Source organism: Epinephelus fuscoguttatus, linkage group LG16, assembly GCF_011397635.1.
Source record: "Epinephelus fuscoguttatus linkage group LG16, E.fuscoguttatus.final_Chr_v1".
NCBI lineage: Eukaryota > Metazoa > Chordata > Actinopteri > Perciformes > Serranidae > Epinephelus > Epinephelus fuscoguttatus.
Window position 1 is genome coordinate 37,018,210 of NC_064767.1, and position 15,779 is coordinate 37,033,988.

Sequence of the window (15,779 nt, forward strand, 5' to 3'; positions counted from 1 at the left end):
CACACACAACCTGATTTTTGAGGTCCCCATTACTATGAAGCTGTAGTCCTTCCACCTACTCTGGGTGATTACTGTCTTAACACACACAACCTGATTTTTGAGGTCCCCATCCGGACTATGCCCCTCCCCCACTGCCCCCTTTGTCGACTGGCGCACCTGCGCCTGACGAGTGACGTCAGAGTGCGTCCGGAGGCAGAGAGGAGGAGGAGGAGGAGGAGGAGGTAAACAGAGCTGGATTCGTGATGGAGACGGTGAGTATTAAGTTAATGAAATAGGCTCGCCATGTCTTCTTGAGTTACATTTATAACAACTGTACAATTGTGTCCAGCATGAAAATAGAGAATGACGTCGCAAAATGCAGTTTAGGAAGTTAGCTGTGTGGGTTAGCCTTTGTTAGCTAATGTTAGCTGACCATGACCGCTAGCTTCACGTGCTACACTATTAGCCAGGGCTTAAGACCGGATATAAACGGCGGGTGTTGGTCGGGATTTAACCATTTGTACTTTTTAACTCTGGTCGCGCTTCGTGTCTCACGTGACACAGACTGCGTGGATGAGAGAGAGACTCGTGAAACTTGTTATGCTCATTTTTCATTTCTCAATCCAGAAATTGGCTGTTGTAATGTGAAATTGAAGTGTTCTGCTGAGTGAAGTTACATTGCCTTCTTTTCACTGAATCATGCCAGAATCTGATCTATTTTGTGGAAAACACTGAACAATACTTGAGTTAGTGGTTTGATAATATTGGTGATTTCAAAATAAATTAAACATCACAAAATAGTAAGTAATGACTATTATTGTTGTAGATGATTGAATACTGCTGTTATTACTTTGACTGCTGTATGTAATCTGACATGTTGACTGTGTCTGTGCTGACAGGAGGATGGCCCGAGTTTGAGATCCACAGGACTCAGCTCTGAATGTGCAGGTATGAAAGTAATCCAGAACACAATCCAGAAAGTAATTTGTGAAACCTGTATATATATTGAATCGTTCTTTGCATCCTGTTTATTATTTATCTGTGTTTTTTATCGAGCCATGCTTGTACTTTTGTTCTACTCTGCATCTTTGATGTTTTCTTCTGAATGACGATAAAGAGAATATTGAATCTTGATTCAGTAATGATGGGAAACGTAACTTGGACAGCCGAGCACACAACCCTCTGTTAAAGGCTACTGTTAGTGTTATTGTTACTCTTTAGTAAATGTATATCATCATTATTCAGTTAGTTTGCATTTTGACATAATTATATATTTAATCATATAAATTATTGTGTAACCACCAATAATTTGAAAGATGAGTGAGGAGCTGCTGTGTACTGGATCCTCCACTAACACATGTCAGCTAAATCAAAAAAGAGGAAAAAACAATATCAGTTAATGTTTTTATTTGAGTATTTTCTCCTATGTCTCACCATCAAACAGACCTTTGCTCTGGAGCTACAGTTTGTGAACCCTTGAACTACTGTATAACTGTACACAAGCCAGGGCTCAACAATAAGGATTGCCCGATTGCCTGGGGCAAGTAAAACTCATGGTCGGGCATGTAAACTAACAACTCACTTGCCTGATCGGGCAAGTTGCTAAAAATAGTAAAAGTTAATAACTAATTGATAAAATAAATGTATTTTAAAACGTGCTCTTCTGCTCTGATGGAGGTGCACGGAGTTCCGCCACACACACAGGTGAGCACGCTAGAGCGCTCGGGCCGCATTTTCCTGACCAAACCTGACCCCGAGCCCGGTGCAGTTTGTCAGCTGACAAAGTTATTGAAATGGACAGTGTGTAAATAACCATCAACAGACTGCTGTTACGACAGACAGACACGCTGCTCGCACAGCAGCTCAGTACGGCACTCATGCTGAGCTTGTGTTGTGTTCAGGCGTTGTCACGTAAATAACAACTTCCAACACTTAAATAGGTCATAGCACAAAACAGCAGCATGTCAAGTGACTTTTTACTTTATTATTAGTGCTGCACGATTAATCTAATCGCAGTCGCAATCGCGATGTCAGGCTGTGCGATTACATAATAATGCCTCTCCTATAGTGTGTGGAATTTGTTGACATCACGCCCACAAGCTATCCTGGTGCAGCCGGCGTGCAGCAGTGACCAACACAGACGCTGAAGAAGAGCATGAGCAGAACAGCATGAACATGCATGAGCATGAGCATGAACAGAAAGACATGCTGTGTAAAAGTTTAAAAGTTAAAGTCGCCACGTCCCGCGCAACACGACCAATCTATATCAGCACTTGAGACAGCACAGAGAGAAGTAGGAAGAGTGCATAGAGAAAGACAAGCCGTAACGTTAAAGACAAAGAGACAACTGAAAGCTGTCAGAGCCTCATAAAACAACATCCAAGCACAGTTAAGCAAACATTTCTATGTGTCACAGGAAATCATGGACTCCATAACAAATGAAAAATTGATCAATTTTGCTCTGTTTCGGACAATTTGTATTGCTTCTGTGTTGTTCTATGGCGTGCCTGATTTTGTCATTTACGTGACAACGCCTGAACACAACACAAGCTCGTTCCGCTGTGTGTACAGTTTGTGTTTATGTTTATTTTATTTAAGAAGGGACAGTGCACATTAATTAACATAATCACTTAAGTCATGTAAATGTGCCAAATTTAGCCATACAGGCTAATTTTCATCTGCAGATGCGCTGCACTGCTGTGTGAGCAGTGTTTGACTGTGCTCAGTCTGTTAATGGTCACTTGACACACTGTCTGTCCATAATAATAACTGTCAGGTCAGTGCCCCTGAATATAATGTAGGGAAACATTGAATCAAGCAAAAGACTCATGATACCATTTATTTATTACATTATTATTATATTGTAATCGCAATCACACATTTTTATCAAATCGCAGCACTATTTATTATATTCAATAAAATTGTATGTTCCTAAATCTTGAGACACCTTGTATGTAAGCTAGACAGACATTTCACCTGCTCATTACTGTGCACACATGTACTGTATGTACTTAGTCCTAAAGAGCCCTTCTGGTGCCAGTAGATACATAGAAACATCCCAGCAGGCTGTGCTTTGCAAGCATACAAAAAAGTTTCACACATGTGAAAATTATTTTTCATGCGTGTGCTTCACCTCCGCTGCTACAACTCCATCCTAGGGGAAACACTGCTGTGTGCGTTTTGTGCAACAGGTGGATGTGGTAGTCTACTGGTAGAGTAGAGAGAGAGCTAAGTAGCATTGAAGTAGAGTAGAGCAGGGCAGAGAGATGGAAGCAAAATATATTAAACCCGGTCTCAGTAGAACAGAACTGGAGAGAGGGGTGAAAAATAAATAGAGGTGGGCATGGCTCAAGTAGGGCGCAAAATTATAGACGGAGAATGATTGACAAATTTTTCACTTTAAGCCCTGACACTGTCATATTTGTGTAGGAATTAAGCTACAATACATGACATATGTTGTTTTAATTAATAAATACAGTGTGAATAAAGATTACATAACATAAAAATAACTGCAGTCTTTGTTAATTGATAGCCGCTTAAATTAAACAATTTTTTTAGGGCAAGTAAAACTGACTTTGGGCCAGTATATCTCTGACCAACTTGCCCGACCGGGCAAGTGAAAAAAAAAAACCTTAGCCTTGAACCCTGCAAGCTTACCCTGGGTTCACACAGTAATGATTCACAAATCAGCTGTTTGAGTCGGACAGAGGAGGAGTGTTTGCGTGCAGGAACACAGTTGTTCAGTGGTTGAAAAATTGTAGCTTCAAATTAAAGGTCTGTTGAACAACAGAGAAGTAAGTAAGTAAGTAATGTTTATTTTTTTACAGTACTTTACACAGAAAGAATTCACAAAGTTCTTCATAGTAAAATTATAAAGAATATAATACCTAGCATAAGGTAGAGACACAGTGAGATCAGAAAAAGCAGAAAACATAGTCTAAAAAATATGAAGAAGGTGGTGAGAGTAGAGAAAACAAGCGCAACCGATATCAATGTTTTCTATGGTCATGTTTTGAAGCAGCTAAGATGATGATGTTCTGCTCTCCCGTTCAAAGCAGCTCATCACTCAGTTTCTGTTTCACTGCTCCTTTAAACTGAAGCAATGCAACACATTGACCATGATGGCAACCTCAGAACAAGTAACAACATCTAGTAGACAAAGACTGGACAACTCCAACTGGTCAGTGAGAGGCTCAACCTCAGCTGATTTAACATTTACCTTTTCTGTGATTTTTATTTTTAGATGTCGATGGTAGCAGTGAGCCTGAACATGAGGAGGAGGTAGGTTATGCCATCTTCTTACAAGTAACATTTAAACCAGTAAAATCACCAGATAATACTGAGTTTATGGGAGGCCACCAATCTGATCCTGGTGTTTGTGTTATCCTGTGGAGTCTGTTCAGTTTCAGAGTTGATGGATTTGACTCATGAATCTGCTCAGATAGTCTCATAGTGTCTGAACAGACTCATACTGTCTGTTCCATTTAAGACACAATATTTTTATGTGCTGTGGTCAGACAACTAAAGATAAGCACATGGTGTTCAGCACGTGTTGATCCTTCTCTTTGCTATGGCTCTTTACATGGTCCTCAAATTAGATTTAAATGCCAAAATAGAAAAGCCGTATAGCTTTCACTGAACAATTGTGAAAAACATTTGAACTTCATTTTTACGGTGTTTGGTGTTTCACAGGCAAAAAGTCGCCATATGCTTTATATACAGAAGCTCAAATCACACCATGACATGTGTGAAAAGCGCTACGAGGCGCACAGGCAGAGAGGCAAAAGGAGGAGAGGAAGAGGACCTTGGTTCTACATTGTCAGCAGGATACAGCAGTAAGTCCTGCTACACCCTTTAAACAGGGATGCGTAGATCCGATATTAAGATCGGATATTGGCTCCGATATTGACTAATTAGCTGGATCAGGTAAATGAGGCAGATCCATGACACAGATTTGTTTACTTCAATTCTATGTTAGTCACACCACTACAACATGTGTCCGCTGCATGCACAGCAACAACCAGCAGCTGCCTCTTTGTGTGAAAAGTATGTCTTTCTGTTGTGTGTCAGTGTAAACATTGCAACGTGTTTGACAGTGTAGCCTCACACCTTTTACACCATAGGCCAGTGGGTGTGAGCAGGTTTGTCACAAAGAGTAAACTCACCAAAATATGTTATATATGTTAGTGTTAATATTTTGTTTCTGTGTGATCACGTGTCTTCAGAGTTAGCTGTAGCAATGTAAGTCTCTTCTGTCAGTGACTGTGCTGCAGCCTCTGTGATCCCTGAGCTAACAGATGCTCAGTGGCTACAGCTCACTCCGTGATCTTGTGATCACTGTAACATATATAACATATTTTTGGTGGGTTTACTCTTTGTGACAAACCTGCTCACACCCACTGGCCTATAGTTAAAAAGGTGCACAGTCAAAGATGTTGCCATGTTTACACTGACACATAACAGAAAGACATTAGTCTTCACACAGAGGCAGCTGCTGGTTGATGCCATTGGAGAACCTGATGTCAGACAAAGTACTACTTCTACCAAACTACCACAGTAACTGGCCATGACCATTGCAAGTGAGATATACAGTACATGTATATAGATACACATGAATAATCTTAACTGTAAAATAGCAATGGCAAATATGTAGTGCTAGTGATATAGCGTGAAACCAGTAACTGTTTCATGTGTAGTGGGAATTCTAGTTACTATTGCTTGTAAGTAGCATTATTTAGAGTACTTACCTGTTCAGGTTGATAGTGAGCATGTCATTGTTTTCAAACAATGAGATCTGCTGTGAAAAAATGATTTCAGATACTTACCAAGCAGGACTTAGAAATCTGACTTTAACCTCTTGTTTTTTAGCCGGACAGAGAAGCTCTCGGGTTGGTGTCAGAGGAATCAAGTTTTGAATTTAGTGAGGATGACTATGTCCCTGAATGTGGAGTAACCAGCAGTGATAGCTCACTTGATGTCAAACTTGGAAGGAAGAGAAAAGTGCAAAACACATTCAGATCAGAAAGTATCTGTCCTACTCAAGAAAACGCATCTCCTGCCTGCAAAGAGAGTGGACCGTCAACAGATGATTCTGTCACTGTCATGACATGTCAGGACAGCGATGATGCAGCTCACGCCAAACGACAAAAAAGACGAGTAAGAGAAAAGCCCAGAAAAGATCTCCAGATCATGCTGAGGAAGTCATTGTACCATGCAAGAAAAGGCGTCCTCAGACATCAAAAGAGAGCGGATCATCGTCTGACAAGTCTGTGATGGTAATGACATTGAAAAAAAACCCTGATGGTGGCAGATTGTACAACAAAACATCTTATTGTACATTTTGTTCAAAACCTTACCGTAAAATAGCTCGTCATTTAGAGTCTAAACATAAAGACAAGCCAGATGTGGCTAGAGCAATTGCGTTTCCAAAAGGCTCTAAAGAGCGAAGGATTCAGTTATCTCTCTTAAGGAATAAGGGGAACCGTATCCACAATAGTGATGTGCTCAAAAGGAAAAGGGATTGTGATACCTCGTCAGCAACCAAACGATCCTGTAAAGCCTTCTGATTATATGCACTGTATAAACTGCGAGGGTTATCTAAAAGAAAATCACTGTGGAAACACATGAAGATCTGCCACCTAAAGAGGACAGCTGAGGGGTACAAAAGAGGAAAGTCTAGGGTCCAAACCCTCTGTGCATACACTCAGCCAGTTCCAAACAGTGTCAGTGAGCAGCTGTGGAAACTGGTTCTTTCTATGAACGAAGATGATGTAGCACATGCTGTCCGCAATGAAAGGCTCATATTGAAGTTGGGTGAACATCTGTTTAACAAACATGGTCATGATATCACAAAGCATGAATATATTCGACAAAAGATGCGCGAGACAGGGCGCTTGCTCCTACAGGGACAGCAGAGCCAGAATTTGAAAGAAATGTCTGATTTTTTTGCACCAGCCAATTTTCCTCGCGTGATTGAAGCTGTAAAGGTGGTAGCTGGATTTAGCGAGGAAACTGGGACTTACACAACACCATCCTTAGCGTTGAAATTAGGCCATAGCCTTAAAAAGTTGGCCAATATTCTCGAATGTGAGGGCATGATGTCAGGTGACGAGGAGGCCATTCACAATGCAAAGGTGTTCAGACAGATATGCAACACAAAATGGAATGAATGCATTTCATCGCAGGCCCTCAGGACACTCACTGAGGCGAAATGGAACAGGCCACAGCTCCTGCCCTTCACGGAGGACGTGAAAAAGATGCATCAGTGCATTGATAAACAGAGAAGGGATTTCCAAAAAAAACTTGAAGTTGAAAAAATCAAGAAAAATTGGTCAGAACTTGCGAAACTTACACTCTGTGAGTTAATTATTTTAACCGCAGAAGAGAGGGGAGGTTTCGAAGATGGCTGTCAGTTCTTTCACAGCACGACAGACCTGGTCTCATCCTGATGTGGAGCTGGCATTGACTGACCTGGAGAAGAAACTGTGTGAACATTTTCAAAGGATAGAGATAAGAGGGAAACGAGGACGTAAAGTTCCACTGCTCCTCACCCCAGAAATGCAGGCATCAATGGAGCTCCTTGCAAAGACTCGTAATGACTGCGAAGTTCCAGACAGCAATCAATTCATGTTTGCAAGGCCACAGGCACTAACGCACTTTCGAGGATCGGATGTTATTCGACAGATAGCTCAATCCTGTGGGGCCAGTAACCCAGAGGCACTGTCCTCTACTAAGTTGAGGAAACACATGGCCACAATGTCCCAGCTTCTGAATCTCAAGGACAATGAAATGGACAACCTCGCGGATTTCTTAGGTCATGACATAAGAGTTCACCGCCAATACTACAGGCTGCCTGAAGGAACATTACAGCTGGCTAAGGTCAGCAAAATGCTGATGGCCCTGGAAAGAGGGAAAATGGCAGAGTTCAAGGGACAAACTCTGGATGAGATCTCCATTGATCCGCAAGGTAAAACAACCTCTGTGGTAACTGTATTCATTTGTTTCTCTCTTTAATTTATCATATTCACATTCTTCTTAGTTGTGCAGCCTACGTTTTGCCCTCTTGTGGGATGTTGCTGTCATGTACTGATGAATGTGTATTCAATACTTTTATCCATGTGGTTACTGTGGTCCTCAGAGGAAATAGCTCAGGACAGTGACCAGTCAGACTTGGATGAAGACGACGACCAGATGGCTGCTTCTACATCATTTTCTACGCCCTCCACACCTTCATCATCCTCCAGACCTTCATCCTCCACACCTTCATCATCCTCCAGACTTTCAACGTCCTCCACACCTTCACCATTCTCCAGTCCTTCATCAAGTAAGCTGACAACTATTGGGTAGTAATTTTATTCTTTTTTCATATTTATTTTGATTGCATTTTTTATTGCATTTTTTTTTTACATTTCTTAAATAACAGTAAAGATTTATTAACTGGTGGAATTTAAAAGATTGGAAATAGTTATTTGAAATGCTTCTTAAAGGTATCATTTATACAGTTGTAATCATGTTCTTTTGAATCCTTTATATGTATATTTGTTGTTGACATTGTTAAAAATGTTGATAACACTGAAAGATACATAGCTATTGCAGCTTGAGGATGACAAGGGATAATAACATAATCACAAAGGCAGAATTAGAAAAGCAGCTTTTATTCACTTAAGATTCAGCTCAGTGCAGGACACAAGAAACCTCAGGAAATTAACAATAAAAGGCAAATACTGCAATAGCCCCAAATTACATATAGTTAGACATTGCTATGCTAAGATCACACACTGACAATATCTCTGCAGGCATAATTCTCCAGAGTGCCACTGTACTGTACTTATGTGGTTGTTGATGATTGAGTCCAGACACAGAAGAAGAAGGAGCAGGTGCTGGTCCACCACCAGGACTGGACTTGATTCTGGTCCTCATACAGACATGGAATTAGAACAGGCATGGGCAAGGGCTGTGGCTGCAGGTTTCTGTTCCAACCAAGCAACAGCACACCAGACTTGACCCATTTAATCAGCTGATTTGTTAAACTGTGTGCTCTTGATTGGTTGTAGAAAAAAACTACAACACATGGCTCTTTGTGGAATAGTTTGCCCAGTTTGTCTGGTGTGGCAAGATCATAGTTTGTATATCCAAACATGTCATGTCTGTAATGAATAGTGAGGGGAAATATAGGTTTAAATAAATGCAGTAGCAATGTTGAATATGCTGAGAGGCACAATATGAACAGTTGAAACAGTCTGAAAATTATGAAATGCTGAAGTTTCATTTCCTGTATTCACAACTAGAGAGATGATGACAAATCACTGTTTGCACTATAGAACCAATAAACAGGCAGTGGAGCTGAGTGAGAGCTGATCCTGAACCAGCCGGTTCTGGAGCAGAGGGTCCAGCATCAGAATCTTTACTCACCTGGAGCCTCCTCATGTACTGTCTGAGCTCCTGATGGAACCTAAACATTCAGTCCTGCCTGATCTCCTCCCAGTGATGAAAAAGAGTCACAATATGGTGACACCATCAACACTGGGTCTACTGCAGGGCCAGAATTTTTTGCAACAGAATCCTTGGGGGGCAGACATTCAAACAGGCCTAGACTGAAATAAAGTTCACCTTTTTGCCTTATTATTTAGTTGTTTATATTTTATTTTACTATAAGTACATCATTTTTATTTATACACATATTTGGTGTTTTGTATGATATAAAATGATGAAAAATCTTGACATAGCCCATCATATCATCATTTACATATCGTTGGAGCTGCAGACTTCTATCCTCAGACATGCCCTGTGATTTTCAGCTTAAATATGAAAGGAGGCTGACAATCACAGGACAGGTCTGTTCTGAGGATACAAGTCATCGGTCCTGACGTGTGTTTCTCTTCCACAACACACATTCTACATCTCGGAGGCCATGTCTTTCCACACATGAGCTTCCTTCTTCTTCTTTCAAATGGGGCAGAGCTCAGTGGGAAACATTAGGAGAGACACAGGCGAGGCCATCTGTAGACCTAGTAATGTTTTATGTTATTAAGGTTTCATATTCATCAGGTTCACTACTTCTTTTACTAAGAGAGCTGTTGTGTTTCCAGATAAATCCAGTGAGAGAGAGAGATCCACCAGTGGAAAGGACAGCACACCTCCAGCTCAAGGTAACATCTACAGTAAATAGTAGAACATGAGGGTTATGGACACAAACAAAATAAACTAGAGCAACAACTGTAATTTTTAAATAGTGATTTATATTGTTTTCATGTATTTTACAGATCACAATTATAGAATGCGAGTGTGTTTTATTGAAAGCAAGGCTGGGTGTGCGTATGAATATACAGTGAATTTTTTAGATGCAGTACAAGAAAATCTCATAGCCTATTGTCTCTGTACAATGGCAGCAAAGACCGTACAGCTGTGCTCCGCGGACATGCATGAAAAAAGACGTGCATCAAATGCGTGCTGCTACAGCTTATGAATTCTGAGCATGCATGCAGGGGCTCACAGGCAACACAAATACTTTCCGCGTGTTTGCGTGTCCCAGCACATTGACTTACAAGCGCACACAGACTGAGAAATACAGTATAATTCGTAAACTAGCTGAACTCAGTCGCAGGCCGAATTCAAGGTTTGGCGGGCTGGATGCGGCTGTGGCTGACTGTACAAATGTACAGTCAGTTATAAACTAAGTCTCATGTTACTGATGTAATTAGCTGGGCAACAGCCAACAGAATTAAACTTTACAAAATACTTGAACCCAGTTGACAACATCACAACTTTGACACTTGAAATGTTGGTCAGTAAATTAGTGATTACTCACCGGTCTGAAGAAAGGCTGCAGCAGCAGCTGTGGAAAATCACATCCAGATTTACTTGTTTCACCTCTTTTTTTTGCCGTCAAATAAGGTCAGACATCTGTGAAGAAAATAGGACTTTCTTGGAGCTGCAGCCTCTAAGCGTTTCTGTGGTTCTAGTTGGGAACTGTAGGTAACATTGTGCTCTGGGGGAAGCTGTTCTTCTCTAGGAGGGGAGACAAGATGCTACACTCACTCATACGGCATCTACTGTCAAAATGGTGTAAAAATATGGAATGGGTCAGGGCTAGCTGGTTAGCATAGATGGAGAAAAATAGATAGAGGTCTTGGTCATGACATCATCACGGTGGCTTCTTCACATCATTGCCAGTGTTTGTTCCTTTCGGCAGGTCTGACACTGTACCTGAACTATTTTGTCCTTCAGTGTGACAGCTCAGGACAGGACAGGTTTCATACCTGAGGAGAGCTCCTGTCACAGCCTCAGGATGTTTCAGTGTTCTGTGTCAGCTAATCAGTCATTAGGAGTCATTAAGACAGATCTGTAGACCTAGTAATGTTGTATGTTATTAAGGTTTCATATTCATCAGGTTCACTACTTCTTTTACTAAGAGAGCTGTTGTGTTTCCAGATAAATCCAGTGAGAGAGAGATCCACCAGTGGAAAGCACAGCACACCTCCAGCTCAAGGTAACATCTACAGTAAATAGTAGAACATGAGGGTTATGGACATGTCTGAGGCCTGTACTGCGAAGGAGGCTCAACATAGCCAGGCTTTGTGTTCATGTTCTGGCTTAACAAAACCTAAAGCCAACTCAACTTGGTTTGTCAAGTCCGACTCTCAGCATTGTGCTCTGTGTGCATTCACATAAAAAGAGGTGTTTGGCGTCATATGATTCTGCTTCCGCACACGGCCGCTGATTTCAGCCAAGAGGAGCAGGTTGCTTTAATGGAGAGAGCATGAGTGATATAAAAAAGCGTGATCACAGCCAAAAGCTACACTTTTGCTGCAAATATGATAATGAATAACAAGTAAAGAGAGGAGGCTGATTTTAATTTCTGACAGCTGAACATTGTACTTTTAAATACGAAGATTTATCCATTTAAACAAAATAAACTAGAGCCACAACTGTCATTTTTAAATTGTGTTTTATATTGTTTTCATATATTTTACTGATCACAATTATAGAATGTGAGTGTGTTTTATTGAAAGCAAGGCTGGGTGTGCGTATGAATATACAGTGAATTTTTTAGGTGCAGTACAAGCAAATCTCAGCCTATTGTCTCTGTACAATGGCAGCAAAGACCTTTTTAACTGTGAAAATAGCATAGACATATTCAAGATTTGTGTTTGGGCCACACTGCCATATAACAGACGAAACATTGAAATTAATTTATTCATGGCCACATCAAAGTGAAATGATTAACTTTACTGATTACCTATCTGATTATCTGTAATGCTGCGACCGCACTACTTATTTCAGTGTCCCAGACTGCTAGGCCTATATAAAAGTATAAACATGACACTTGACCCTGCATTGTTTCAGAACCATCAGTAGTATAAATATATATAGCGTAATGAGCTCCTGACGGGAGTCGGCTCAACAGTCGAGCAGCGTATTCCTCAGCTGAACATCTACAGACGGAGACGCTCAGAGAAAGTAAACACCAGTGGATCAACACGATCTCTTCCTTTGTACAAATGCTCGGTTCTGATCCAGCTCCACTGGACTTTCAAAGTTAAGGTTGCACCCGCTGTAAATGAGTTAAATGGTGAAACAGCGGCGCTTTTATAGCCGATTTTAATTTTAAACTCTGAACATATAGCTAAGCATAAGTTACCATGGTGATCTAGCCAGGTTAAAAGAGGGCCACCTTTGTGATAAAAGGAAAGCCTGGCTTTAGACTCAACATACCTCGCTATCCCACTAAACTGGCTTCGCAGTACACCCCTCTGGTTACCTGGTTAAACCTGAGGTTGTTGATCTCAACACTCATGAGGTCTTCTTCAAAGTCTAATCTAAAAAGTCTTGATCCTAGCTGTCAATAATAATGTGTTTGGTGATTGAAGTTTTAATGTGGTTAAAGCTGATTCTGTGTACAAAGTAGAAACTGTTCAATGGCCTGTATTTTATACTCTGATCAGCCTCAACAGTAAAACCAGTTAACCTCTTTGTGTATAACCAGTTTTGCTCAACTGTTTTTAAGCACCTTTTAAGCATTTGCACCACTGTTGAAATAGGAACCTGCTCTTAACGATGTTGATTAGTTTGAGTTCAGTGTTCAAGAACATTAAGCTATTGTTGTATTTTATTCAGGTTCTTCACAAAGGAGAAGAAAGTGGTCGGAGGAGGAGGTCCAGGCAGTGGAGAAGACGCTGAATAGCTTCATAAGGTCCAGGAGGGTTCCAGGAAAAGCAGACTGCGTGAGATGTATTGAGGAGTCTCCACAGGCCCTACAGGACAGGAGCTGGACAGCAGTAAAGTTCTATGTCAAAAACCGAATTGATGCTGCCAAAAGAGGGAGATAAGCTGCTGCTGCTCTGAATTTATTTTCAGTTAAGAAAAAGAGTTGAGTTGAATTAGAACAGGTATTCTATCTTGCCAAGTTAAAATGCACAATATTTGCATTTCGTTCTGTGATTAATTTTTTGATGTGCATCTTTAACAGTGTTGGTTGAATAAGCTGCCAAAAGAGGGAGATGAGCTGCTGCTCTGAGTTTATTTTGAGTTAAGAAAAGAGTTGAGTCGAGTTAGAATAGGTTTTCTATCTTGCTCTGGCAAGATAGGCTCCAAGCTCTGGGCTCTGAAGGGCGGGAGCTGGACAGCAGGTAAATGCACACCATTTGCATTTCGTTCTGTGATTAATTTTTTGATGTGCATCTTTAACCATGTTGGTTGAATAAGCTGCCATAAGGGGCAGATGAGCTGCTGCTGCTCATAGTTTATTTTAGAGTCAGAGTCAGAGTTGAATTAGAACAGGTGTAGGTAAATGCACACCATTTACATTTTGTCATTTATATTTTTGATGTGCATCTTTAACCGTTTTGGTTGAATAAACCACTTCTCTTATTGCAGTTTTATGAAGTCATCATTCAGCAATACACAAATTCAAGTATTAATTGTTTACATATGCAAGTATATCTGTCATCTTTACTTAAGCAATATCACACTTGAGGTCATGCTGTTGTGCTGAATATCAGCACTGGTGTGACTTGGTCATAGGCACAAGGCTGCAGGTAATCACAGCAGTGACTACACTGACAGTGTGTTTTTCCTCCTGTCCATGCTGCTTTTCCCTTTCTCCAGGGCATGATAACATCTGGATGTTTTTTTCTGTTTACATAATGCCTTCTTTGGTGGCAGTGACTGCCACTATTCAGGCCTGTGTCGAGTGAATTACATTTATATCTGATGGTTCTGAAACAATGCAGGGTCAAGTGTGATGTTCATCTTACAGTGCAGCTGAAGTATGATGACATGGTGGGTTAACGCAGTTCATACAAGGAAACATATCTATCAGCAAGCTAATTACTTGGCTTTCACAATCCAAGGCTGTGGATGGTATTTACACCGTTGTGTTAAGGCACTATTTCATTTATTTCTATTTTATTCTGTATCTTTTGTGTAGAGGTATTCACTGTGCAGCACAATCACCCTTGTCAGTACAAAAAGAAAAAAAAATATACCTGTTTATTAAGTAAAATGACACAAAGACAACATATCAAATGTTCAAGCTGAGAAATATCATTGTATTGAAAAATTATATCCTCATTAAGAATTTAATACCAACCTCAAAGTTGGAACAGTGGTAACCTAAAAGACCTGAAAAGTTGTGAAATGCTACAAGGTGTTGTGCTGAATATCAGCATTGGTGTGACTGGGTCATAGGCACAAGGCGCAGGCTGAGTGCCACAGGTAATCACAGCAGTGACTACACTGACATTGTGTTTTTCCTCCTGTCCATGCTGCTTTTCTCCATGTTGTTCTGCTCCTGTCTTCATGATGTTCTGCTCCTCTCCTGTCACTTGTCCATGTTGCTCTAACAACCAATGCTAACAGATGCAGTTATTTCTGTTTATGCACAATCTGGCTCTTGTAGCTTCTCTGGTAACAGTACAACTAGGCCAACACAGCTAGTGTCTAGTGGTGATCATTCAGATGCAGTTATTGTTTATTAAGTATACTTATTCACAGTCTGCTGTATTATTGAATATGTAAGAAATATACAGGGATGGACCTTCAGCTACATCTGTACTTTATTGATAAATCTACATTGCACATACGCTTTAACCACATCAAACTACACTGAAATAGTGTAACTTCCTCCTGTCATGCTCTGTTCTTCTCTCTCTCTCTCGCTTCTCTGTCCTCTCTTCATGCTGCTCTGTTCTTCTTCATTCTGCATGCTGCTTTATCGGCTCAAGTCTGTATTTAAATGAGAGTTAGCAAAGATGACATGCATTATAACACTGCATTAGCTGGTACCTATATACCAGTAATCACATCTTACTGTACTTGACTTAAGTATTTACTTTCAGTTTTTCACCATTTGTGACTTTACTGGTCCATATATGTGCCCGTCCCAGCTGACAGGGTGCGGGTGAGGTTCACCTGCTCAGGTCACCTCTCAGACACAGGGGTCGACACAGCACTGATCACTGCAACACTGTGCTGGCTTAATATACATGCAAAAACAGCATGAAATTACAATATAGGCACCATTTTCTCTTCTAAATAATCATCTTCACTGATTGCAAAAGATTTTACTTTAATTTCTGCTCTTATACAGACTCAAAAGTGAATAGAAAAAATCCGTTTGGTAAATTTAATTGTCTGACACCTGGTGGTGGTTTGTGGTACGACACCAAAAAGGGGTCCCCAGTGAAATAGAAAAACCTGAAAAAATTAATTTGAAAAAACTTGGGAATTTTGGTGACTTTTCTGGTAAGAAGTGCTTTAAAAAAATCAGAGAATTGATTTTGACTATTAATTTTGCCTTA

At 40.6% G+C, this 15,779-nt stretch overlaps 1 protein-coding gene and 1 long non-coding RNA gene across 2 annotated transcripts; both read left to right on the forward strand.

Annotated features, from left to right (window-relative positions):
- The first annotated feature begins 799 nt into the window (after nt 1-799).
- LOC125904059 (uncharacterized) lies at nt 800-4,747 on the forward strand. The gene is made up of 3 exons (XR_007451376.1): nt 800-927; nt 4,223-4,260; nt 4,672-4,747. It is a non-coding gene; the product is annotated as an uncharacterized LOC125904059 (long non-coding RNA).
- A 2,628-nt stretch (nt 4,748-7,375) lies between these two features.
- LOC125903995 (uncharacterized) lies at nt 7,376-13,853 on the forward strand. The gene is made up of 4 exons (XM_049601247.1): nt 7,376-7,945; nt 8,117-8,302; nt 10,068-10,127; nt 13,096-13,853. Exons 1-4 carry the CDS (start codon nt 7,381-7,383, stop codon nt 13,305-13,307), a joined length of 1,023 nt encoding a protein of 340 aa, XP_049457204.1. The 5' UTR covers nt 7,376-7,380; the 3' UTR covers nt 13,308-13,853.
- Nucleotides 13,854-15,779: the final 1,926 nt, after the last annotated feature.

What these genes read in the sequence shown, in the direction of transcription:
- LOC125903995 (XM_049601247.1), top strand. Translation starts at nt 7,381, where the DNA reads ATGGCTGTCAGTTCTTTCACAGCACGACAGACCTGGTCTCATCCTGAT. An exon ending in GATCTCCATTGATCCGCAAG is followed by an intron (nt 7,946 to 8,116) that starts GTAAAACAACCT and finishes TGTGGTCCTCAG; the next exon opens with AGGAAATAGCTCAGGACAGT. An exon ending in CAGCACACCTCCAGCTCAAG is followed by an intron (nt 10,128 to 13,095) that starts GTAACATCTACA and finishes TATTTTATTCAG; the next exon opens with GTTCTTCACAAAGGAGAAGA.